Source organism: Stigmatopora nigra, chromosome 6 (genome assembly GCF_051989575.1).
Source record: "Stigmatopora nigra isolate UIUO_SnigA chromosome 6, RoL_Snig_1.1, whole genome shotgun sequence".
In the NCBI taxonomy this organism is placed as follows: Eukaryota; Metazoa; Chordata; class Actinopteri; order Syngnathiformes; family Syngnathidae; genus Stigmatopora; species Stigmatopora nigra.
The window spans coordinates 3,209,822-3,227,808 of record NC_135513.1 but is presented as its reverse complement, the minus strand read 5'-3'; the positions used below and the strand labels follow the sequence as shown (position 1 = coordinate 3,227,808).

The following is a 17,987-nucleotide window of genomic DNA, read 5'->3' as shown; positions in this document are numbered from 1 at the left end:
CTGTCTCTCTGACTTTCTAATTCTCTCTGGCTTTCTGATTCTCTCCGTCTCTCTGATTTTCTGATTCTCTTGACTCTCTTGATTCGAACTCCAGAGAGTTATCAATTAAACAACTGCTACTTTGTCTTCATTTGTTCTCACGGCTGCAAGACATGATTCCACAGTGCAAAGAAATTGATGGGGAAATATCTTTTATTTTACATTGACAAATGCATGTCTTAAAAAGTTCAAATGTGGTGTTGCTGCTAAATAAAAATATTCCTGAATATTCTTCACGTGACAAGAGTATTCAGGAATATTTTGTACATGTATAATATTTATAATTTGCTAAAATCACACGGAAAACGGCATTTAATGATTAAATACAGATACTGGCGCTCTTTGGAAGCTTAAACCGAGCCCAGGTTAGTGATTTCCCCGGTAAAAGACAGCCATGGACGTCAATGGCGAAAACCCCCAAAATGGAATCCAATCAAAAACAGCATTAAATGAATATATACGAATACCGCAGCATGAAAAAAAGTACTGGCGATGTTTAGAGACTATAACCGAGCCCAGGGTGCTTGATTTCCCGGTAAAAAGTGCACTTTTAACCCGGTATCGGACCCAATTGCAGTAAAATTATTGTCCATCAGGTAGAAGTGTTCTGCCGATTCAAATAAGAACAAAATTTTAATTTTAAATAATATCACATTATTTTTTATTCAAAATGATTTGCTGAGAACCTTAATTCAAAGATTAATCTTAATGTTTTCTATGCTGGTGTAAATTACAGTATCTACTGTTATAACTGTTTTTTACTGTTATGATTACTTTGTTTGGCAGTGAATAAATGCCCTTCTTATTCTAAATGAATGTTGTTATCTTTAACTTGTTATTTTAAATGAAGGTTGTAATCTGTAACTTGTTATTCTAAATGAATGTTGTTATCTGTAACTTGTTATTCTAAATGAATGTTATTATCTGTAACTTGTTATTCTAAATGGATGTTGTTATCAGTAACGGGCCATATATGGCTCGTGGGCCGAGGTTGAAAAACTTGTACACACACACACAACCGGGGACGGGGCGAGCGCGTCGGCTAAATGCTCTTCGGCTAAATGCTCTTCGGCTAGATAGTCGGTCGGCCAAATAGTCATTCCGCTAATTGTTTGTTCGGCCAGAGGGCCTTTCGGCGAGTTGGCTGTCGGCCAAATGTCAGTCGGCTAAATGTTTTTTGGCAAGTAGACCGTGTGCCAACCTGAGTACCCAGTGGAAACCCACGCAGGCCCTGGGAGAACATGAAAACTCCACACAATTAGACCTACCTGGGTTGGAACCGACGCGCTAATCACTCAGCCAGCACAAATGTATTTTAAAAATTATTACTGTGAAACCTCTACTTAAAAAATAAATTTGTTCCAGAATTGGTTTTGTACCATGGATTTTTCATAAGTACAAACATATTTTACATTGAAACCTGTTATTTCGATGCAACCCTGTTACCGTCTGATAGGGGTGGAGTGGACAAACAAGAACTGGACATACACACCAATGTGACAAAAACAACAATCCAACAGTGAATTGACAAAGACACGGTTTAAATACACCAACAGGGGGTTTGCAAGACAATTAGCAACACCTGGGTCACACGAGGGTAACAAACCCTAAAGACACAGCAGGTGAAGCTATAGGATAAGTGTTACGTTCACCAAAAGGCATTCCGAAAATGCACAGACAAATAAAGAGGAACATTCACTTCCAAGGAGAATGACCATTGAGTCAATGTCCCAACTCTGTTTTGACCTTACATATATTTTCTGTTGTTTTATTACATTCGAGGGCCTTAATTACAATGTACGTCTCAACTCTAAGAGGGAGGGGTGGAAACACAAGTGAGAGGTCAATAGTCAAGAGTCAAAACAGCATCTTGTGGATTCTGTAGTAGGCCCAGGTGCAGTTCCCAGATCAGATTTGTAGCACTGCAAGCCATTCTGAATCCTCTGTGTTTAGACTTCCAGGAGTAAAGTTGATTAGCAAAGGGCATGAGCAAAAAGCACGAGTTAAGGGCTACAAGGAACAAAATTATGCAAAAGTATAAGGATATTCCAAAATGTACATACTTGTAGATAGACTACTGAAACAATATTAGCAGAACAAAGGTAACAGTGACTGGAGTTAACCCCCCAGTTTGTAGTTTGAACATGCCTGTCCCAATGCAACAATAGAAACAAAGTAGTGTTTTACATTGAGGGAAAACCTTTCTTTTAACAACATGTCATATCTTTCAAAATGACCATTTTGTTTAATGTTTTGTGTTTCAATGAGTTTGATTTATAGATACTTAATCAATTGATGTATCGATCCAATGTATGTTTGCATCACTAGTATAAAAATATAGTATACCCACCCACACACCGAGACCACCATTGAACCCTTTATCTAAATCAATAAATAAATAATAAAAACAATCAACATAACACCTTTAAGATTAACAAGAGGTGAGAAAGATTTTATTTGCATTCATCAAAGGTGTAAAGGAAACAATCCCAGGTGGTTTTCTAGTATGCTTATGAGGTTAGTTAACTACGTTGAAGCCCGGCTTAGGACATATTGTGTTCATTGAGTTACCTGCAATCAAACAACAACAATTTGCATGTGCAAATTCATGGTAGAGTAAGTGTGAGTGAAAAGTGAGGGGAAGTAGAAAAGCCTTAACAAGATCAGGAATTGTTATACTCAACAATTGGTATATACACTTCCTGATCCCATAAAAGCACTACCACCATCATTACCATCATTATCAGTGTGAAAACATGTGGTCCTCAGCATGAAGTAAGATGTGTTCCCATTCAATGGAAATCACTAATTATGTTCAAGTCATAGGGAAGAGATTCAGAGGAACGCTGAGTGCCTCTCGTGCAAACCCAAATAGAGGACCCAGACTGTATCGACTAAACATATTAGCACAACATTCACTGAAAAAAAATTTCCTAATGACAATGAATAATTCATCAGCATCTATCTAAGATCTCAGAATAAACATGACATGTTTTGATTAGATGGCTGAAATGGCTCACTGTATACTTCAACATGATTCGTCTAACCACTTCCACAGTTGCCACAAAACAACCTACAAAAGGCATACTTGGCTCACAATCAACATGGCACCCAAACTCAAAATAGCATTGGTTGGTGTTTAAATAATTTGGGCATTTTATGTTTAATTGGTGGATTGCAAAATCAATATGCTCTCGTGTTGGAAGAGAACGCAAAGCCATTTCTGTAATAGGAAAGCAATATAATCACACAATCATCAGACTGGTATTCGACAGCGTCAATACAAGTCTGTATCTTTGGACAAATAAGGGTTTTTTTGTCTTGAAGATAAGATAATTTCACTACTGAAAGAATTAATAATATACTAAATGAATCTCAACTGCCTGTCAAATTGAATGTTGTTGCGTCTGTACTTGTTGTGGTCTGTTTGTTGTTGTTGATTGTGTTTCTTTAAATTTGTCACACGTAAAATTGCTGACACAAATACAAATGGTTTTTAAGAAGGGAATCCAATTTCTTCAATCACAATTGCACCACAAGTTAAATTAAGAATTAACCAGATTTATTTGCAGATAATTATGCATTTAATGCATATTGAATTGTTATCACCCAGAAAATGGAAACCTGTCTTTGACCCAATGTAATTATGGAAACTTACCAAAAAGCATGTGTCAACATTCTGCTGGTTCTCTCTTCATCACCATGGCAACCCTCCTCCTTCTTTCCCATCTGCCTCTGCATCCTCTCTACCTGATTTCTTGTTCCGTTTCTTATTATGTTCCACCTTGTACTTGAGTCTTCTCAGAGGGTCAGTGAAAGTGCGCATTGACTTCTCCTGAAAATTCTCAGCGATCATGAAGTTCCTGTCAATAAGCTCTGCCGCTTCTTGCCAGTTACGATAGCAGCCAGGACCAAGGCAGAGGATCTCGTTCACTGCATTTGGCATGACGACAGAACAGTCTGGACGCAGCACAACCACTGTGGGAAGCTCCTTAACATTAAACATGTCCTCCAGCTCCCTGTTGACACACAATGGTGCTCACAGTGGTACAGAGCAAATAGATTTACCCAGCTGAGGGTGTTTACATTATAATCATCTTAATCACACAGGTTGTGTGTATTGGCAGCATTTTGGCCTGGATTACTCACCTCCTGTAGGGGTCGTCATAGGCAAGGAACAGGCACTTTTTGGGCAGCATTTTGAGGAAGTTGACTTGGTGTGCTTCCAAATGGTCCAAACTTGCATTTTTAGAAAAGAAATATTTTTTTTTGTTAAAGATATGTACTTTAAATAAATCAATACCTTAACTAACGGACGGGTGGTAAAATAGATGAGTGGATTGGTGAATGGTTGGAAGTTATTAATGGGGTCGAGGAGCTTTTACAAGACTGTGTTCCAGGTAGCATTTTCGCTACAATTGATAGACAACTAGTTCTGGTGGGTGGATGGGTGGATAGATGAATGGATGAATAGAGGGATGGATGGCTGGATGGATGGGTGGGTGGGTCAGTTGGTCAATTTGTCTGTTGGGTGGATGGGTGGGTAGATGGCTGGGTTGGGGAGGTTGGATGGGTTTGGTGGATGGGGTCATGTATAGTGGATGGGTCGATGGGTGTGTCTACGCAGGTATTTCGGTGGATTGAAAGATGCACAGAAGCCAACAGGAAAGGAATGCAGAGGGGAACCAACAGAAGCCCAAAAAATCATCAACTGCCCCCTAGTTCCCCTGTTCACCTTCTGAAAATCCTGATGCCTAGGAAGGTCAAAGGGTATCATAAATGACAATATACTACGTTTCAACCTCCTGCCCTCTGGCAGTCACTACAGGACCATAACAGCCAATACAAACAGCCTTAAGGACAATTTCTTCCTAAGGCAGTCACTAGAATCAACTCAAGCTCTGCACCTAGACATATGTACCTGTCAACCTCTTGTAATTGCAACCCTAATTAATGATTGGAATTTCCCTTATTAAGCGATAAAAAACGTACACATGCAACGCAGCACATATTTACTCACATAGGGCGTACTTAACAGTCTCAAATTTTATCCAAAGGAGACGGGGTGCTCAATCAGTATGCACTAAATTCAAGATTCTGTAGATGTTGCTGTATCACGCTGACAGCTTGACTGTCTGGGTACCTTGCTTACTGACGGTGAAAAGGCGGACGTGTGAAAGGCATACCCTGTTTTTCTACAATAACAGGTGTGTTTTCAGCAACAAATTAGCTTTTTTATTTACTCTATATGGCGGTGCGCACGGGTTCAGCGGGTCTTTTCTCTCGAGTTTGGTGTTTTGTTTTCTCAATCTTAACGTTATTTACAAACATCTGTGGACAAACTTTTTCTACAGTCGCCAGGATTTAATTACTCTCGGGAGGAGATGCGATATATCCATCACAACAGACTACCAACGGACCTACTACATCCCCGAGGACATCTTGCGACCCCGGGATCTCCGTGGATAGTCAGCCCACTCAGAGTACGTCGGAGGCGGCAAAAGGAAAGGCAGCAAATCGCGGATGCCAGGCGGGCCTAGCTGCTAAGCTAAGGCAGCAACCACACCGGGCACCGCTTCCGAGTATCTTTTTGACCAACACCAGATCCATTACCCACAAAATGGATGAGTTGGAACTCAGATTGCTACGAACTGCTTTGTTAGGAACTGCAACATTATTCTCATCACGTAAATGTGACTACACCTGCAAATCCCAGACGCCGCGGTATTGCTAGCTAGCCGGTCGCATTTTCAAAATGATCGTTTGAAAGAATTATCAGGGAAAAGCAAAGGAGGGGGACTTTGCGTGTTCATACACAATGAATGGTGTCGCGACATTAGAATCATTAACACTCAATGCTACCCGGATTTAGAACTATTGGTGGTATGGTGGAGGCCCTTCTATCTACCAAGAGAGCTAGCGGTTGTCATAGTTATGGCCGTCTATATCCCTCCGGATGCCAACGTCAGCACGGCACTTAGCCTCCTGCTAACGGTTGTAAACAAACAGCAGCTTGGACACCCCGATAAAGACTTTTTTGTCGTTGGTGACTTTAGGGTTGGTGTGTTTAAAGACTGTTCTGCCTAAGTATGTCCAGTACGTGAAGTGTCACATCGAAGGAGATAGATCTCTGGATCATGTTTATTCGAATATTAAACATGCTTATAGAGCTGTTGCCCTCTCTCACCTGGCGGTATCAGACCATCTCTGCCTGTCCCTCACCCCCACATATACTCCACTCCGGAGGCTAACAAAGCCACAAATAAAGATAATAAAAACTTGGCCCGAGGACGCCCTTTCTCAGCTTTAGGACTGTTTTTCCCGCACCAACTGGGAACTTTTCGAACAACACAACCTCCAGGACTAGACAGACACTGTACTTTCCTACGTCAAAAACTGCACAGATAATGTTGTTTCCTGCAACAATCCATCATTCCATCCTGCCTGAAATCTGCCACCATTATTCCTGTCCCCAAAAAGCCAACCATTGACAGCCTGAATGACTATAGGCCTGTTGCACTCACGCCTGTGATCATGAGGTGCTTTGAAAAGTTGGTCGCCCGCCATATCAGGAATACAATCCCTCCCTCAGCTGACCCTCACCGGTTTGCTTATAGAGCAAACAGGTCCACTGAGGATGCTATAGCCATAGCTCTACACACAGCAGTGGGAGACAAAGTTGGAAACCTTCACGTGGTGTCTCCTGAGAGGCCGCTCGCCGCGGCCTGCGAATTCCAACAAATACCACTCAGAGCTGCCAACAAGGACCGTGGCACCCTACGTTTTTCATCCAGCCGGAGACATTTGACTGCCCCCCACCTCCGACTACCCCCCGGATGAAATAATCCGTGTTCCAGTGGCAGCTCTAGCGCTATCTGAGGGCAATCCTCAGGCGCTTGTAGTGCAAAACAAACAAACAAACAAACAAACAAACACACAGCAGTGAGACACCTGCAGCACCATGGGAATTACATGAGGATTCTTTTCATTGACTATAGCTCAGCCTTCAACACTATAATACCGGACATCCTGGCTGACAAACTTTCCCACCTTGGATTATCTTCTTCTATCTGTTGCTGGATAAAGAACTTCTTAACCAATCGACCACAAACTGTTAGACTTGGTCCCCACCTCTCTTCCTCCATTACACTGAGCACTGGCTCCCCTCAAGGCTGTGTACTAAGTCCTCTTCTGTACTCCCTGTACACATACGACTGTACCCCAACCCACCAGTCTAACCCCATCATCAAATTTTCTGATGACATCACTGTGGTCGGAATCATCTCAGGAGGGGATGAGTCGGCCTACAGAAATGAGTTTGACAAATAGTCTTCGTGGTCCTCGGTGAACAATCTCACACTGAACACCAGGAAAACTAAAGAAATAATCCTGGACTTTCACAAACAGAGCACAGATCTGGCCCTATCCTCATAAATGGAGTATGTGTAGACAGGGTCCAGTCCTTTAAATTTCTGAGGGTCCACGTCACGGACAAGCTCTCCTGGTCTACAAACACCACAGCAGTGGTGATGAAGGCCCAGAAGCGACTCTATTTCCTTAGGGTACTCAGGAGGAACAACTTGGACACTAAGATTCTGGTAACCTTCTATAGAGCTACTGTGGAGAGCATCCTGGCATACTGCATTACAGTGTGGTACGCTGGAAGCATGGGAGCAGACAAAAAGGCCATGCAGAGAGTGATTAACACTGCCCAGAAGATCATCAGCTGCTCTCCGCCCTCACTGGAAGACATTGCCAGCCCTCGTTAACTCAGCAGAGCCAGGAACATCATCGGGGACCCATACCACCCTGGTCACAACCTGTTCCAGTTTCTGCCCTCTGGCAGACGCTACAGGTCGAACAAAGTACGGACAAAAAGGCGTACGGATACACAGCCATCAGGACTCTGAACTTGCGGTAGCACGACACACAATCCCTTCTGTGTAATAACTTTGGGGTGAGGTAACATGAAGGACGTTGCTCGGTGATATGCCTCCTTCTGACTGACTGAAGGTAAGTGAGAAGACAGTGAGAGTGATCCATTTTATTCTTGGTTGGAATCGGCGAGGCAAACCATTTTGCAGTCGCCAGGATTTGGTTGCGCTCGGGGGGTGATGCGATGTATCCATCACGGCATAGGCGAGTCTGAAATTATCACTTATTTGGGCCTTTGACTGGGAAAGCGTGCTTTGTGGAGAAGCACTACCAATTTCGTCATACGCAGCTGGGTATGATGACAATTAGGCTTTTGTTGAGTCAATGATGATGACAAAGCCTATGTCTGACTATTATTATTAACGAGAGGAGGCAGATCACAACTGCTGCAGCTGATGAGCACACCCTGCATTTAAGAACACCGACCACAACCAACCGATTGTGGGATTATTACTTGCATTGCCCTCACTTATCGCCCTGCTTGCCCTATGCTTTACTGCGATGGCCTGAGAGTTTCATACTGGTATTTTTGTATTTTTTGTATTTTAAAAAATCCTTAGTTCCTACCCCGACTCGGCCGTACTGTTTATGTTAGATCGCTTTGGTACTCAAGTTTTTTTGGCGTGCTCTTAATGTTGAATAAATCCTAGTTTGTGTTGAATTGACTCTTCCCTTTCCTGAGTGTTGGATCCACCCAGAATCAACTTCTCGATTCATAACAGTGAAAGGGGAATGCGTGTGCGCTTGTCATGCTTAAAGCATTACTGTTAGCAGTCGACAATGACGTTTTCGTCTGCTACCGGTGACCGAGACGAACCAGATTAGAGCTGAAATGGGTAAAAGGAGATCGTTTTTTAAAAAAAAGTGCACTTTAAAAAATCCTTAAGAAACATTTTATACGGCGTACACAATTTGAAATGATCAAAAAACATAAAATACGGGAAAAAAGTATAAATCGACAGATATGCTAGGAGAACCTAATCAAGACTTCTTGTACTGCACTAAAACTCCATAGGCTGCTAACTACTTTAATCAATTTTATGTTTACTTATTTATGTGACCACATATTAATTTAGACTACTTATCTATGCTGACTACTACTTATTTATTATGTTGAATACTGCTTGTTTATTATGTCAACTACTTACTTATTCATTATTTATTATTTATGTATTTTCATTAATTATTTGATTATTCATCTGTTTCTTTGTTGTTGTTGTTTTTGGATTTTGTGGTGAAGCTTTAAATCTCATTATACTTGTATAATGACAATAAAAACATTCAATTCATTTCAATTGTTGGGTAAGATAGAATCCAGCACACCATGTGACCCTTGAGGATAGACGTCTTGGAAATTTAATACCGTATTGGCCAGAATGTAAGACGATGATTTTTGCATTGAAATAAGAAAAAGTGTTGTCCATCTTGGAATCAGGGTCTACACATTTTACCCATTCACAACACTAGATGGTGCCAGATACCTTCAAAGCAAAGCACTGATGCGTAATTGAATTGAATGCATTTATTATTTTTATTCAAGTATTACTAGATTTAATGCTTCACCATGAAGTGCACACATAGATAATCAATAAATAGGTACTGATGCAGTTATTGCAATGTTGTTGTTTTATCACAGCAGATTAGTTAATTTACATTTCAAAAACCAGAAGACACTCATTTACTGATCTGATTTACTTTAGTTTATATCTTTAACTGTTCAGATATTAAGATGTGATTGACAGGTTTTACATGATTTCAATCAGGCAAAATAACATGTTTTTTTTCTTGTACTATATACTGGTAGAATAATTTGTGTCCGTAGTGTCATAATTTTGTGTATGAAAATTAAATTTGGCGTTGAAAAATTATCTTTTCAAACTTGAGTCTTAAAAACGAGGGGGTCATCTCATATTTGGACCAATAAGGTAAATGGGTGAATCAGTGGTGAATGAATTTATGGCACATCACACTGCATTTACTCGTTCTTAATACAATTACTGCTTCCCACATAACAAAATATGCATTACAGTTTTGTTGGGAACTCCAAATGGAATATGGGAATGAATTATGTGAATGAAACGTACAGTAAGTCTTTAACGCACAATAACTTAGGAACGGCAGATGAGATATCAATTACTGATTGTGTTGCTGTAAAATGTGTGTGTGCTGTACCTGATATACAACAGGACCAGTTGAGCAGAACGATCAACATAAAACTCATCTGTTAAGCGTGTGAAGAAGTCGCTGAGTTTGGGGGCAAACTGCTGGCATCTTTCACATGCAGCAGACCCAAAGAAAAGCATCAGGATACGGTTCTGCAGCCGAATGGCAATCTCCTCTCCAGTTTCCAGCTCATCATGGTTCTTGTTGTTCTTCACCAGGACCCGATCAACGAACAACTCAACCATTGAGGACAATCCCAATAAAGTGTGGTTAAACTACAGAAAATGTATAGGTTTTTAAAATAAATTCCAACATAAAAAGAATGTAACCGAGGTTGTGGAAAAGGTGGATTGCATGGATGGATTAATCTGGTAAAAAATAAATGGGCAACTGAGTCTCCTCTCTGTCCTGCTTATTCACCTCTCATTAATCACTGGCATATCTTGTTTGCTGTTAAATCTGATAATCCTTATTCTAGCTTACCTTAATGTCACAGTAACAAATCCAAAAAGAGAACAGCCCACAACTCTCATCTCCTCCTCCTGAGTTGTACTTGAATAATTCCCCAGTCTGTCTCTTCAAATCAGCTTCTCTTACAAACTGTCTCCTTCACCTTGATTGCACAGTTTGCACTTCACTATTATTTCCTTTTTGTAAATCTGTCTGCGGTGTACATCCTCTCTTGTGTAAAGAGAGATAGTGTAAGAGGAGGTGATAGAGATTTGTGTCTGTTAAGTAGTGCGGGGTCACAAAACTCTGAATAGAAGCATAAAGCCCAAAATGTATTCGTCGAGGTGAAAAGAAATAAGGAAGTGATACTAAGTGTCACCAAAGGTAGTGTGGGAAATCTGCAGACAAAACACAAATGGATAATAAGTTGTGTCAAATTAATTGCATTTTTATTAACATTGGTTCTGTAAAAATTGGAGTAGTTTGGGTATTTAATGGACATTAGGTGGCGGCATTTGAATAAACACACTTTTCAAGTCTTTTGTTTAACCCAGGGGTGTCAGACATACGGCCCGCGGGCCGGATCCGGCCCGTCTGGTGGTTTGGTACGGCCGGGGAAGAAACCTGCATTGTATAAAAAAATATGCTAGGGGGCGCAGTGTTTTAGTACGTGCAGACAACATGAAAGCAACACTTAAATACATGTTTAACTGTGTAAAAGTGTTGTTAAAATTGCACATACTTTATTTATGTTCTTATGTCATTCTTTTGTTCATAATATATTGTTCATAATGTAAAAGGGAAAATCTCTTAATAAACATTTTGATAATTTACTCATTCTTTGCACTAATTATTAGTATTAGTGACTAATACAAAGGAAAAAAGTGGGCTTATTGTTAGTTCTATGTAATTTTGCAATGGGTTTACTGGTCCGGCCCGCTTGATCTCAAATTAAGCTGTATTCGGCCCGCAGACCAAAGGGAGTTTGACACCCCTGGTTTAACCTTTCACTGACCTATTCGCAGGTAATGAGCAGTCTCAATAACATTCCCTTCAAATGCTATACACTAAGTTCATGAGGGTACTCCTAACACGATGAAAGAAAGTTAAAGGTTATTTACTTGATGACTACCATCCCACTTAGTATTATATCAGTTATCATATTTTTTGAATAAAATCCACCTTTAAGGCTTTTTTTTAGATTGTACTTACTGAAATGAATGTCACTTTTCATATATTATTTCATATATATGTACTTTTGTACCACCAATGACAAGAAATCCAATTTAGTGTGTGATAGAATCAACCTTGAATCTCTCACTAAAAATCAACACTTTTGCACAATATATCTGTGAACACAACAAGACTACGAGTGGTGAACAATTGTATTTGCGGCCTGAACATATGCTTAAGCTTGTCAGCCAATAACTGCGGGTAGGGAAAGTAGAACATTTTCATTTGATCCAAGGCACATATTTGCCATAGTACCACTAATATCAAAACACACCACAAATTATTATAAATCCACACACTGGGTCATTATGTACGTTCTTCTATCTAACGGAAGAGAATTTCATCTTTTTTTATACATAAAGTATGTCATTAGACCAGTGTGGTGAACATAATGCATGTATTTTCAGACAAACTATGTGAAACTTAAAATTATCTCTCAAAACACTTGATTAATTATCATAATATGAATTTGCCACAGCACATTTATTTGGAAATACCCTTTTACCTGTGTTAGTGTTCTTATTTTTGCTCTGAAAGATCTTGTGAGATAATTTACAAACAAACATTGATAGGACATTATTGAAGTTTCAATGGTCAATTCTCTTTATTCGCCAGAAAAAAAAGACAGCCTATCATGATATGACCCCCACTTAAAGTGGGCGTTAAGTTGAATATTAGTGGATCGGTATCAGTTAAAAACATGAATGTCCTTAGCTAGTTTGATCAATTCGATCAACCCGCTGTCAAGGGGGAACGTGAGTTTTATTATACTATGCCCCCTGAAAGCTAACTGCCAAACTCAGGAACTGTTAGTTTATAAAACAAACACCAGTGGGTTTTAACTTCTTTCTCTCTGAACTATAAGAGCAGGAAGTTTGGACACAGGTCACGAAATGTCTTACAATGTTGTTTCTCTTTGCTGCAACTGTCAGAACACAGGAACGATTGTTTATAAAGCAAACAAAATGACCAAAAACTGTGGTCACATATAACTGTTACAATGCTACACAAACCACTGATCAAATAGAAGCAATCACTTTGATCATGGTGAGTTCAGGATGAGCGACTTCGAATATGGCTTACATATTAGTTAATCTTTATAACAGATCATTCATAAGACCTGTTATATTTAACATTAGCAGAAGTATTGTTGACTGTGAGTGTGCATTGGCTATCAGAGACAAAACAACACATACATTAATGTTCAAATGATCAAGTAGATTCACAGTAACATTCCCACAAATGGAACATTGGAGTCCAAAGTGAATGTTGCTGTTTTTCATTGTTTTTTGTTTTGTTTATAATTGTTAGGTTTATCATTATTATACATTTGCTTGTAATATAATCATTATATATGTGCTTGCCATGAAGAACGCTTTGCCTTATTTTGGATATTAAACCTTACATATATGAATGCTTTGCTTATTAGGAATGTTAGGTTCATCGTTATTATAAATGTGACATTAATACAAGGGATTTTAATACATCTCTTGCAAAAGAAATGCTCGCTCCAAAGCTAACCGAAACACCTTTGGAGGTCACTTCTCCTTCACACCTAGACATCTCGAGACTATGGTTCACAGCAAGAGAACGGTAAATTGTTTTGGGAAGCATCGAACTCTGAAGATGGTTAACAACAAGCTCTTGGGAGCTGTGGATTTGTTTTGGGAAAACGTGGCTTCTCAAGATGGTCCGTATCAACTTTTGTCGGGAAGATTCGATAGACCTACAATAGTTTTGAGAACTGAGACAAATTGTTATGAGACCCTAAATAATGTTTAGACTTCTGTTATACATGTTGTTTAAATCTTATGAATAAATTGGCAAAAGAGACTTGCTATATGACCAAAAGGACTTCAAAATCATCTGACCGGAGGCACGTGTGGATGGATTCTCTTCTTGCAAGAATAAAAGTATATGATCTCAGATGCCTCCGTTATTGAAAGTTGAACTTGGGAATACTTATTGGTGAACCTATCAATAATGTAAGAGGAAGTCAGAGGTGTTGAAGAAATACCACACAAGCACGTTGAGTACATCGGCTTGAGCTGAATAATATTATATTCTACTAAAAATGCTGGGACCTAATGGGAGAAAAAATCCTGCCCTCAGGACAATAAGCAAGCAAGGAAATTCCCTTTGAATCTTTATTTTTCATTGTTTCTTCAATGTTCTCGTTCCCATAAATTCACAACACCCACCATCTTTTTTTCCTTTTGTCATCCTCTGTCTTGTATTTGAGCCGCCTCACAGGTTCCGTAGCACTGCGTATATTCAGGTTGTCAAACTCCTCGTTGAGCATGAACGTTCTTTCAATCAATTCTGATGATTCTTCCCAGTTGCGAAAACACTCGACACCCAATCGATAAATGTCCTGTACAGCATTCAGAGACAGGACAGAGCCATCCGGACGAAGGACCACCACAGTTGGGACATCTTTTACCTTAAACATGGCCTGAAGTTCCCTAAAAATGTTTGTATTTTTAGTACCGCAAAATAAAACCTGTTGTAAATCTATTATTTATCTTATTTAGAGCCCTATGTACATACATGCATACATTATTTTTATCATTGTAATACACTTCACAAAAGAGTCTCCAAACACAGGCATAGTTAAAATAGTGATACCTCTCCTTGCCACTTACTTCCTATATGGGTCATCAAAAGCTAAAAAGAGAACCCTTTTGTGCATATCCTTTAGAAATTTTCCTTGCTTCTCCTCTGATTGGTCCAAGCTGCAAGGAAAAGGAAATGATCAATTGAATACAGGTGAGGTCAATTTGCAAGCTGATTCAAAATCAAGCAAAAATGAGTAACCTGATATAAATGAGTGCCAGCAATCTAGGATATTCAATATAAGATGGGTCTTTCAGTCGTTTAAAAAAGTCATTAAGAACAGGCACAAACTTGCAACACTTGTCACAGTCTGCAGATGCAAAGAGAAGCATGAGGATTCGGTTCTCCAGAATTCCCACAATTTCCCGCTCCGTGTTGAGCTCATCCTGGTCCCAGTTGTTCTCTACCAGAACTCGGTTGAGGAAAAAGTCCACCATGATGGAATGGAAAACACAGAGGAAGGAATGATGGGCAGGGGATCCGACTGCAGAGAGAACAAGAATTGTGTTTGAAGAAAAATCAGTCGCACTTTAATTGAATGCTTTTTTATGTCATTGTCATAAAACTGTCATAATCGTGAGATGACAGCTGTCATGAACTTGAATGAATGCTGCGACATGTCATTTAGGGTCATAACGTAAACCCTAATCGAGAGACATTTGGAAATTTCAACTTTGCATAAAAAGTAATATCATCTACTGCAGGGGTGGCCAACCAGTCAGAGACCAAGAGCCACATTTTTTACCGTGTTACCGCAAAGAGCCACATTTTTTACTGTGTTACCGCAAAGAGCCACATCACACAGATTTATTGTAAATGTCACACACCAGCATAGTAATGACATAAATTGACTCCTACAGTACTAACAGCACAGGCCAGTCATTATCAACGATGAACATTGTGTGTGCACTGTCTCACACAGACAAACTCTCAGTTCAACCAAGTCCACAAACAAAAATATAATAATTTACAATAGCGTTTTTCTTTTTCTATGCATGTTACTTAGTGGGACTTCTGTCATAAAATCAGCGCCTATTTTTGCGCAACATTCGCTCCTTGTGAGCTGTCATTTATTATGAATGGCTTTTCGCTAGTTAAAAGCCATTCATAATAAATGACAGCTCACAAGGAGCGAATGTTGCGCAAAAATAGGCGCTGATTTTATGACAGAAGTCCCACTAAGTAACATGCATAGAAAAAGAAAAACGCTATTGTAAATTATTATATTTTTGTTTGTGGACTTGGTTGAACTGAGAGTTTGTCTGTGTGAGACAGTGCACACACAATGTTCATGCGAGGCAGACCAAGGCGAGAGTGCTCAGCCGGGAGCAGCCAATAGGAGAGCGAGGTGTACACCCACGTGGTGGGCGCGCTAGTTCGCCCACCACGTGGGTGTACACCTCGCTCTCCTATTGGCTGCTCCCGGCTGAGCACTCTCGCCTTGGTCTGCCTCGCAGGGGGTGTGGCTTTTTCAGCCGACGCTCGATCTTTGGGATACTTTTTGTGTGCGCGACGCCGTTCATTGTCGCTTCTGGTTCACGGGAGCTCTCCCACTCTGTTAAAAACGTTTACTCAAATGACCTTGCTCCTACTGGGAAACTTTGAGGTATTTTCATCCCAAGCACATGCGCATTGGACGAAAATACCGTATTGAACTCAAGCGAAGCGCACACGCAAAAAAAAAATAAAACACAAATACAAACTTTGATATGGACGTAAGAGCCGCATGAAACCGGGCAAAGAGCCGCATGCGGCTCGCGAGCCGCGGGTTGGCCACCCCTGATCTACTGAATGACAATAACTTCTATCATAAGTATCCATTAATATTCATGAGACTGCCATAAGTGTTACGACTGGCTCAGTCGTGGGACATAGTTGGAAGCAAATGGAAGGAAGCAATGAAGGGGACAAGGAGGTGAAGTGATCTAACAAAACTCTTAATAAAACGTGGCTGGGGTATCAATAAAATAACAATGTCAATGTGTAGTTGTTTTCTCTTCTTTGTAGAGGAACACTGAACATTTCCCTCTCTGCATAAAACTATAATTTTGTGTTCTATAGTGGCCATTAAGAAGTTGCCAATGGTTGTATTAAAAAGGAAATTACTTCCCTCAATGCAATATAGAAGTCAGGAGGATAGAAATTGCAGTTGTCAGTAGCAGTTTGAATATTGTACGTTATTGGCTTTGTAACCCATCATTACTTAATTGGCAATTTTAACCTTAAGCAATTTGTTAAGCAAATTATTTTAATTGTTCTGCTTTAGTGTGGAAATGCATCAAAGATGGTTATTGATATTTAGCTTTTCTTATTACTCAATCAGTGGATGGGTGATTGGTGCGTCGGCCACACAGTTCTATGGTTGTGGGTTTGATCCCGGCTTGGTCCTCACAGTGTGTAGTTTGCATTGGCTCTGATATATTACAAAATTCCTCTATATTTTCATAACAACTTCAGATGAAGTAAAATTCTAATCTCTGCAATACACCCTGTTAAATATTAGAAGGGATATTAGAAATAATCATTCAAAAATCATACAAAATTTAGTACATCATCTATATGTAGAACCTTAGGCAGCCTTAGGAATCAGAATCAGGTGTGGATGGATGAAACACCACAACAAAAAATACTTCTCTGATGGAGAAATAAAGCTGAGGCCGAAATCTCAAAAGTGTGTTTTATCTGTCCTCGCCAGCTTGTATTTGAGAGTCGCAGGAATCACTGCAAGCTGTGCATCGACAGTGATAACCTGACAAATTAGATTTGGCTCTCTGGCTTTTAGCTGATCTATTTGGGACTACAACTCCACATTGAAACATCCGAGTCTGATAGATGAAAAATATGTTACGAGCTGGACATTGCCTGGAAAAGCGGATTTACTGTAAGACTCTGTGAGGTCAAAGCTTAAATCCTACATTTGGAAAAGTAATTTTGGAATTATCCAGTTCACTTTATGAAGCTCATTGATCCTGGCCCGATATCCTAGCACCACTGCGTTGTTTAGGTAATAGCTACTTAATTAGGTAATACATCTTTATACGTGTGGTGGCAGATGAATATCCCGCAAGCGATTTACCTCACCTTGAAACTCCTCGTCTCAAACGTACCCCAAATTTCTTATCCAAGTTTTTGTTTTCATCTCTGATTTGCTGATGCGCCTCTTTGTCCCTGACTGGTTTCACTTCATTACTTTTTTTCCCTCCTAAACTGCTGTGTTCACTGCCTGTCTCTTTACTTTGTGTCTAGCGACAGCAGGATTTACAGATGGAGATTAGAACTGAGTTACAGAGGGTGTGTCCTTGCTGTAATTTAACAGAGCATAGGTTATTGTTAGGCCCTAACAGCTCCAGGTCAAGAGTGCAAATCTTATTAGTAGTTTAATAGAAGTAGGTAGAAGAGCGAGGTTCAAGAAATGAGATGAACTAGATGGTAGGGCCTATACACATGAAATGTATTTGACGTCGATGTCTGCCAATGGCAGTGAAAGAGTTAGTGAATTTATGATCTAAAAAAGAAGAATAGTAAATAGAAATACATTAGTGAATATAGTT

At 39.9% G+C, this 17,987-nt stretch overlaps 2 protein-coding genes across 4 annotated transcripts; both read right to left on the bottom strand.

Annotated features, from left to right (window-relative positions):
- Window positions 1–187: 187 nt before the first annotated feature.
- LOC144198678 (nucleoredoxin-like protein 1) lies at window positions 188–10,591 on the bottom strand. 2 transcript variants are annotated; one of them, XM_077719812.1, is made up of 4 exons: window positions 10,147–10,591; window positions 4,189–4,278; window positions 3,698–4,058; window positions 188–1,993 (listed from the first exon to the last, which is right to left on the bottom strand). In XM_077719812.1, exons 1-3 carry the CDS (start codon window positions 10,380–10,382, stop codon window positions 3,737–3,739), a joined length of 648 nt encoding a protein of 215 aa, XP_077575938.1. In that variant the 5' UTR covers window positions 10,383–10,591; the 3' UTR covers window positions 188–1,993; window positions 3,698–3,736. The 2 variants fall into 2 exon arrangements, with proteins under 2 accessions (XP_077575938.1, XP_077575937.1); XM_077719811.1 differs by having other exon boundaries at window positions 188–4,058; window positions 10,147–10,589.
- A 423-nt stretch (window positions 10,592–11,014) lies between these two features.
- Window positions 11,015–17,693, bottom strand: LOC144198674 (nucleoredoxin-like protein 1). Of its 2 annotated transcripts, none has more exons than XM_077719803.1 (4): window positions 17,518–17,693; window positions 14,638–14,920; window positions 14,466–14,555; window positions 11,015–14,285 (listed from the first exon to the last, which is right to left on the bottom strand). In XM_077719803.1, exons 2-4 carry the CDS (start codon window positions 14,871–14,873, stop codon window positions 14,009–14,011), a joined length of 603 nt encoding a protein of 200 aa, XP_077575929.1. In that variant the 5' UTR covers window positions 14,874–14,920; window positions 17,518–17,693; the 3' UTR covers window positions 11,015–14,008. The 2 variants fall into 2 exon arrangements, with proteins under 2 accessions (XP_077575929.1, XP_077575930.1); XM_077719804.1 differs by having other exon boundaries at window positions 14,728–14,920.
- Window positions 17,694–17,987: the final 294 nt, after the last annotated feature.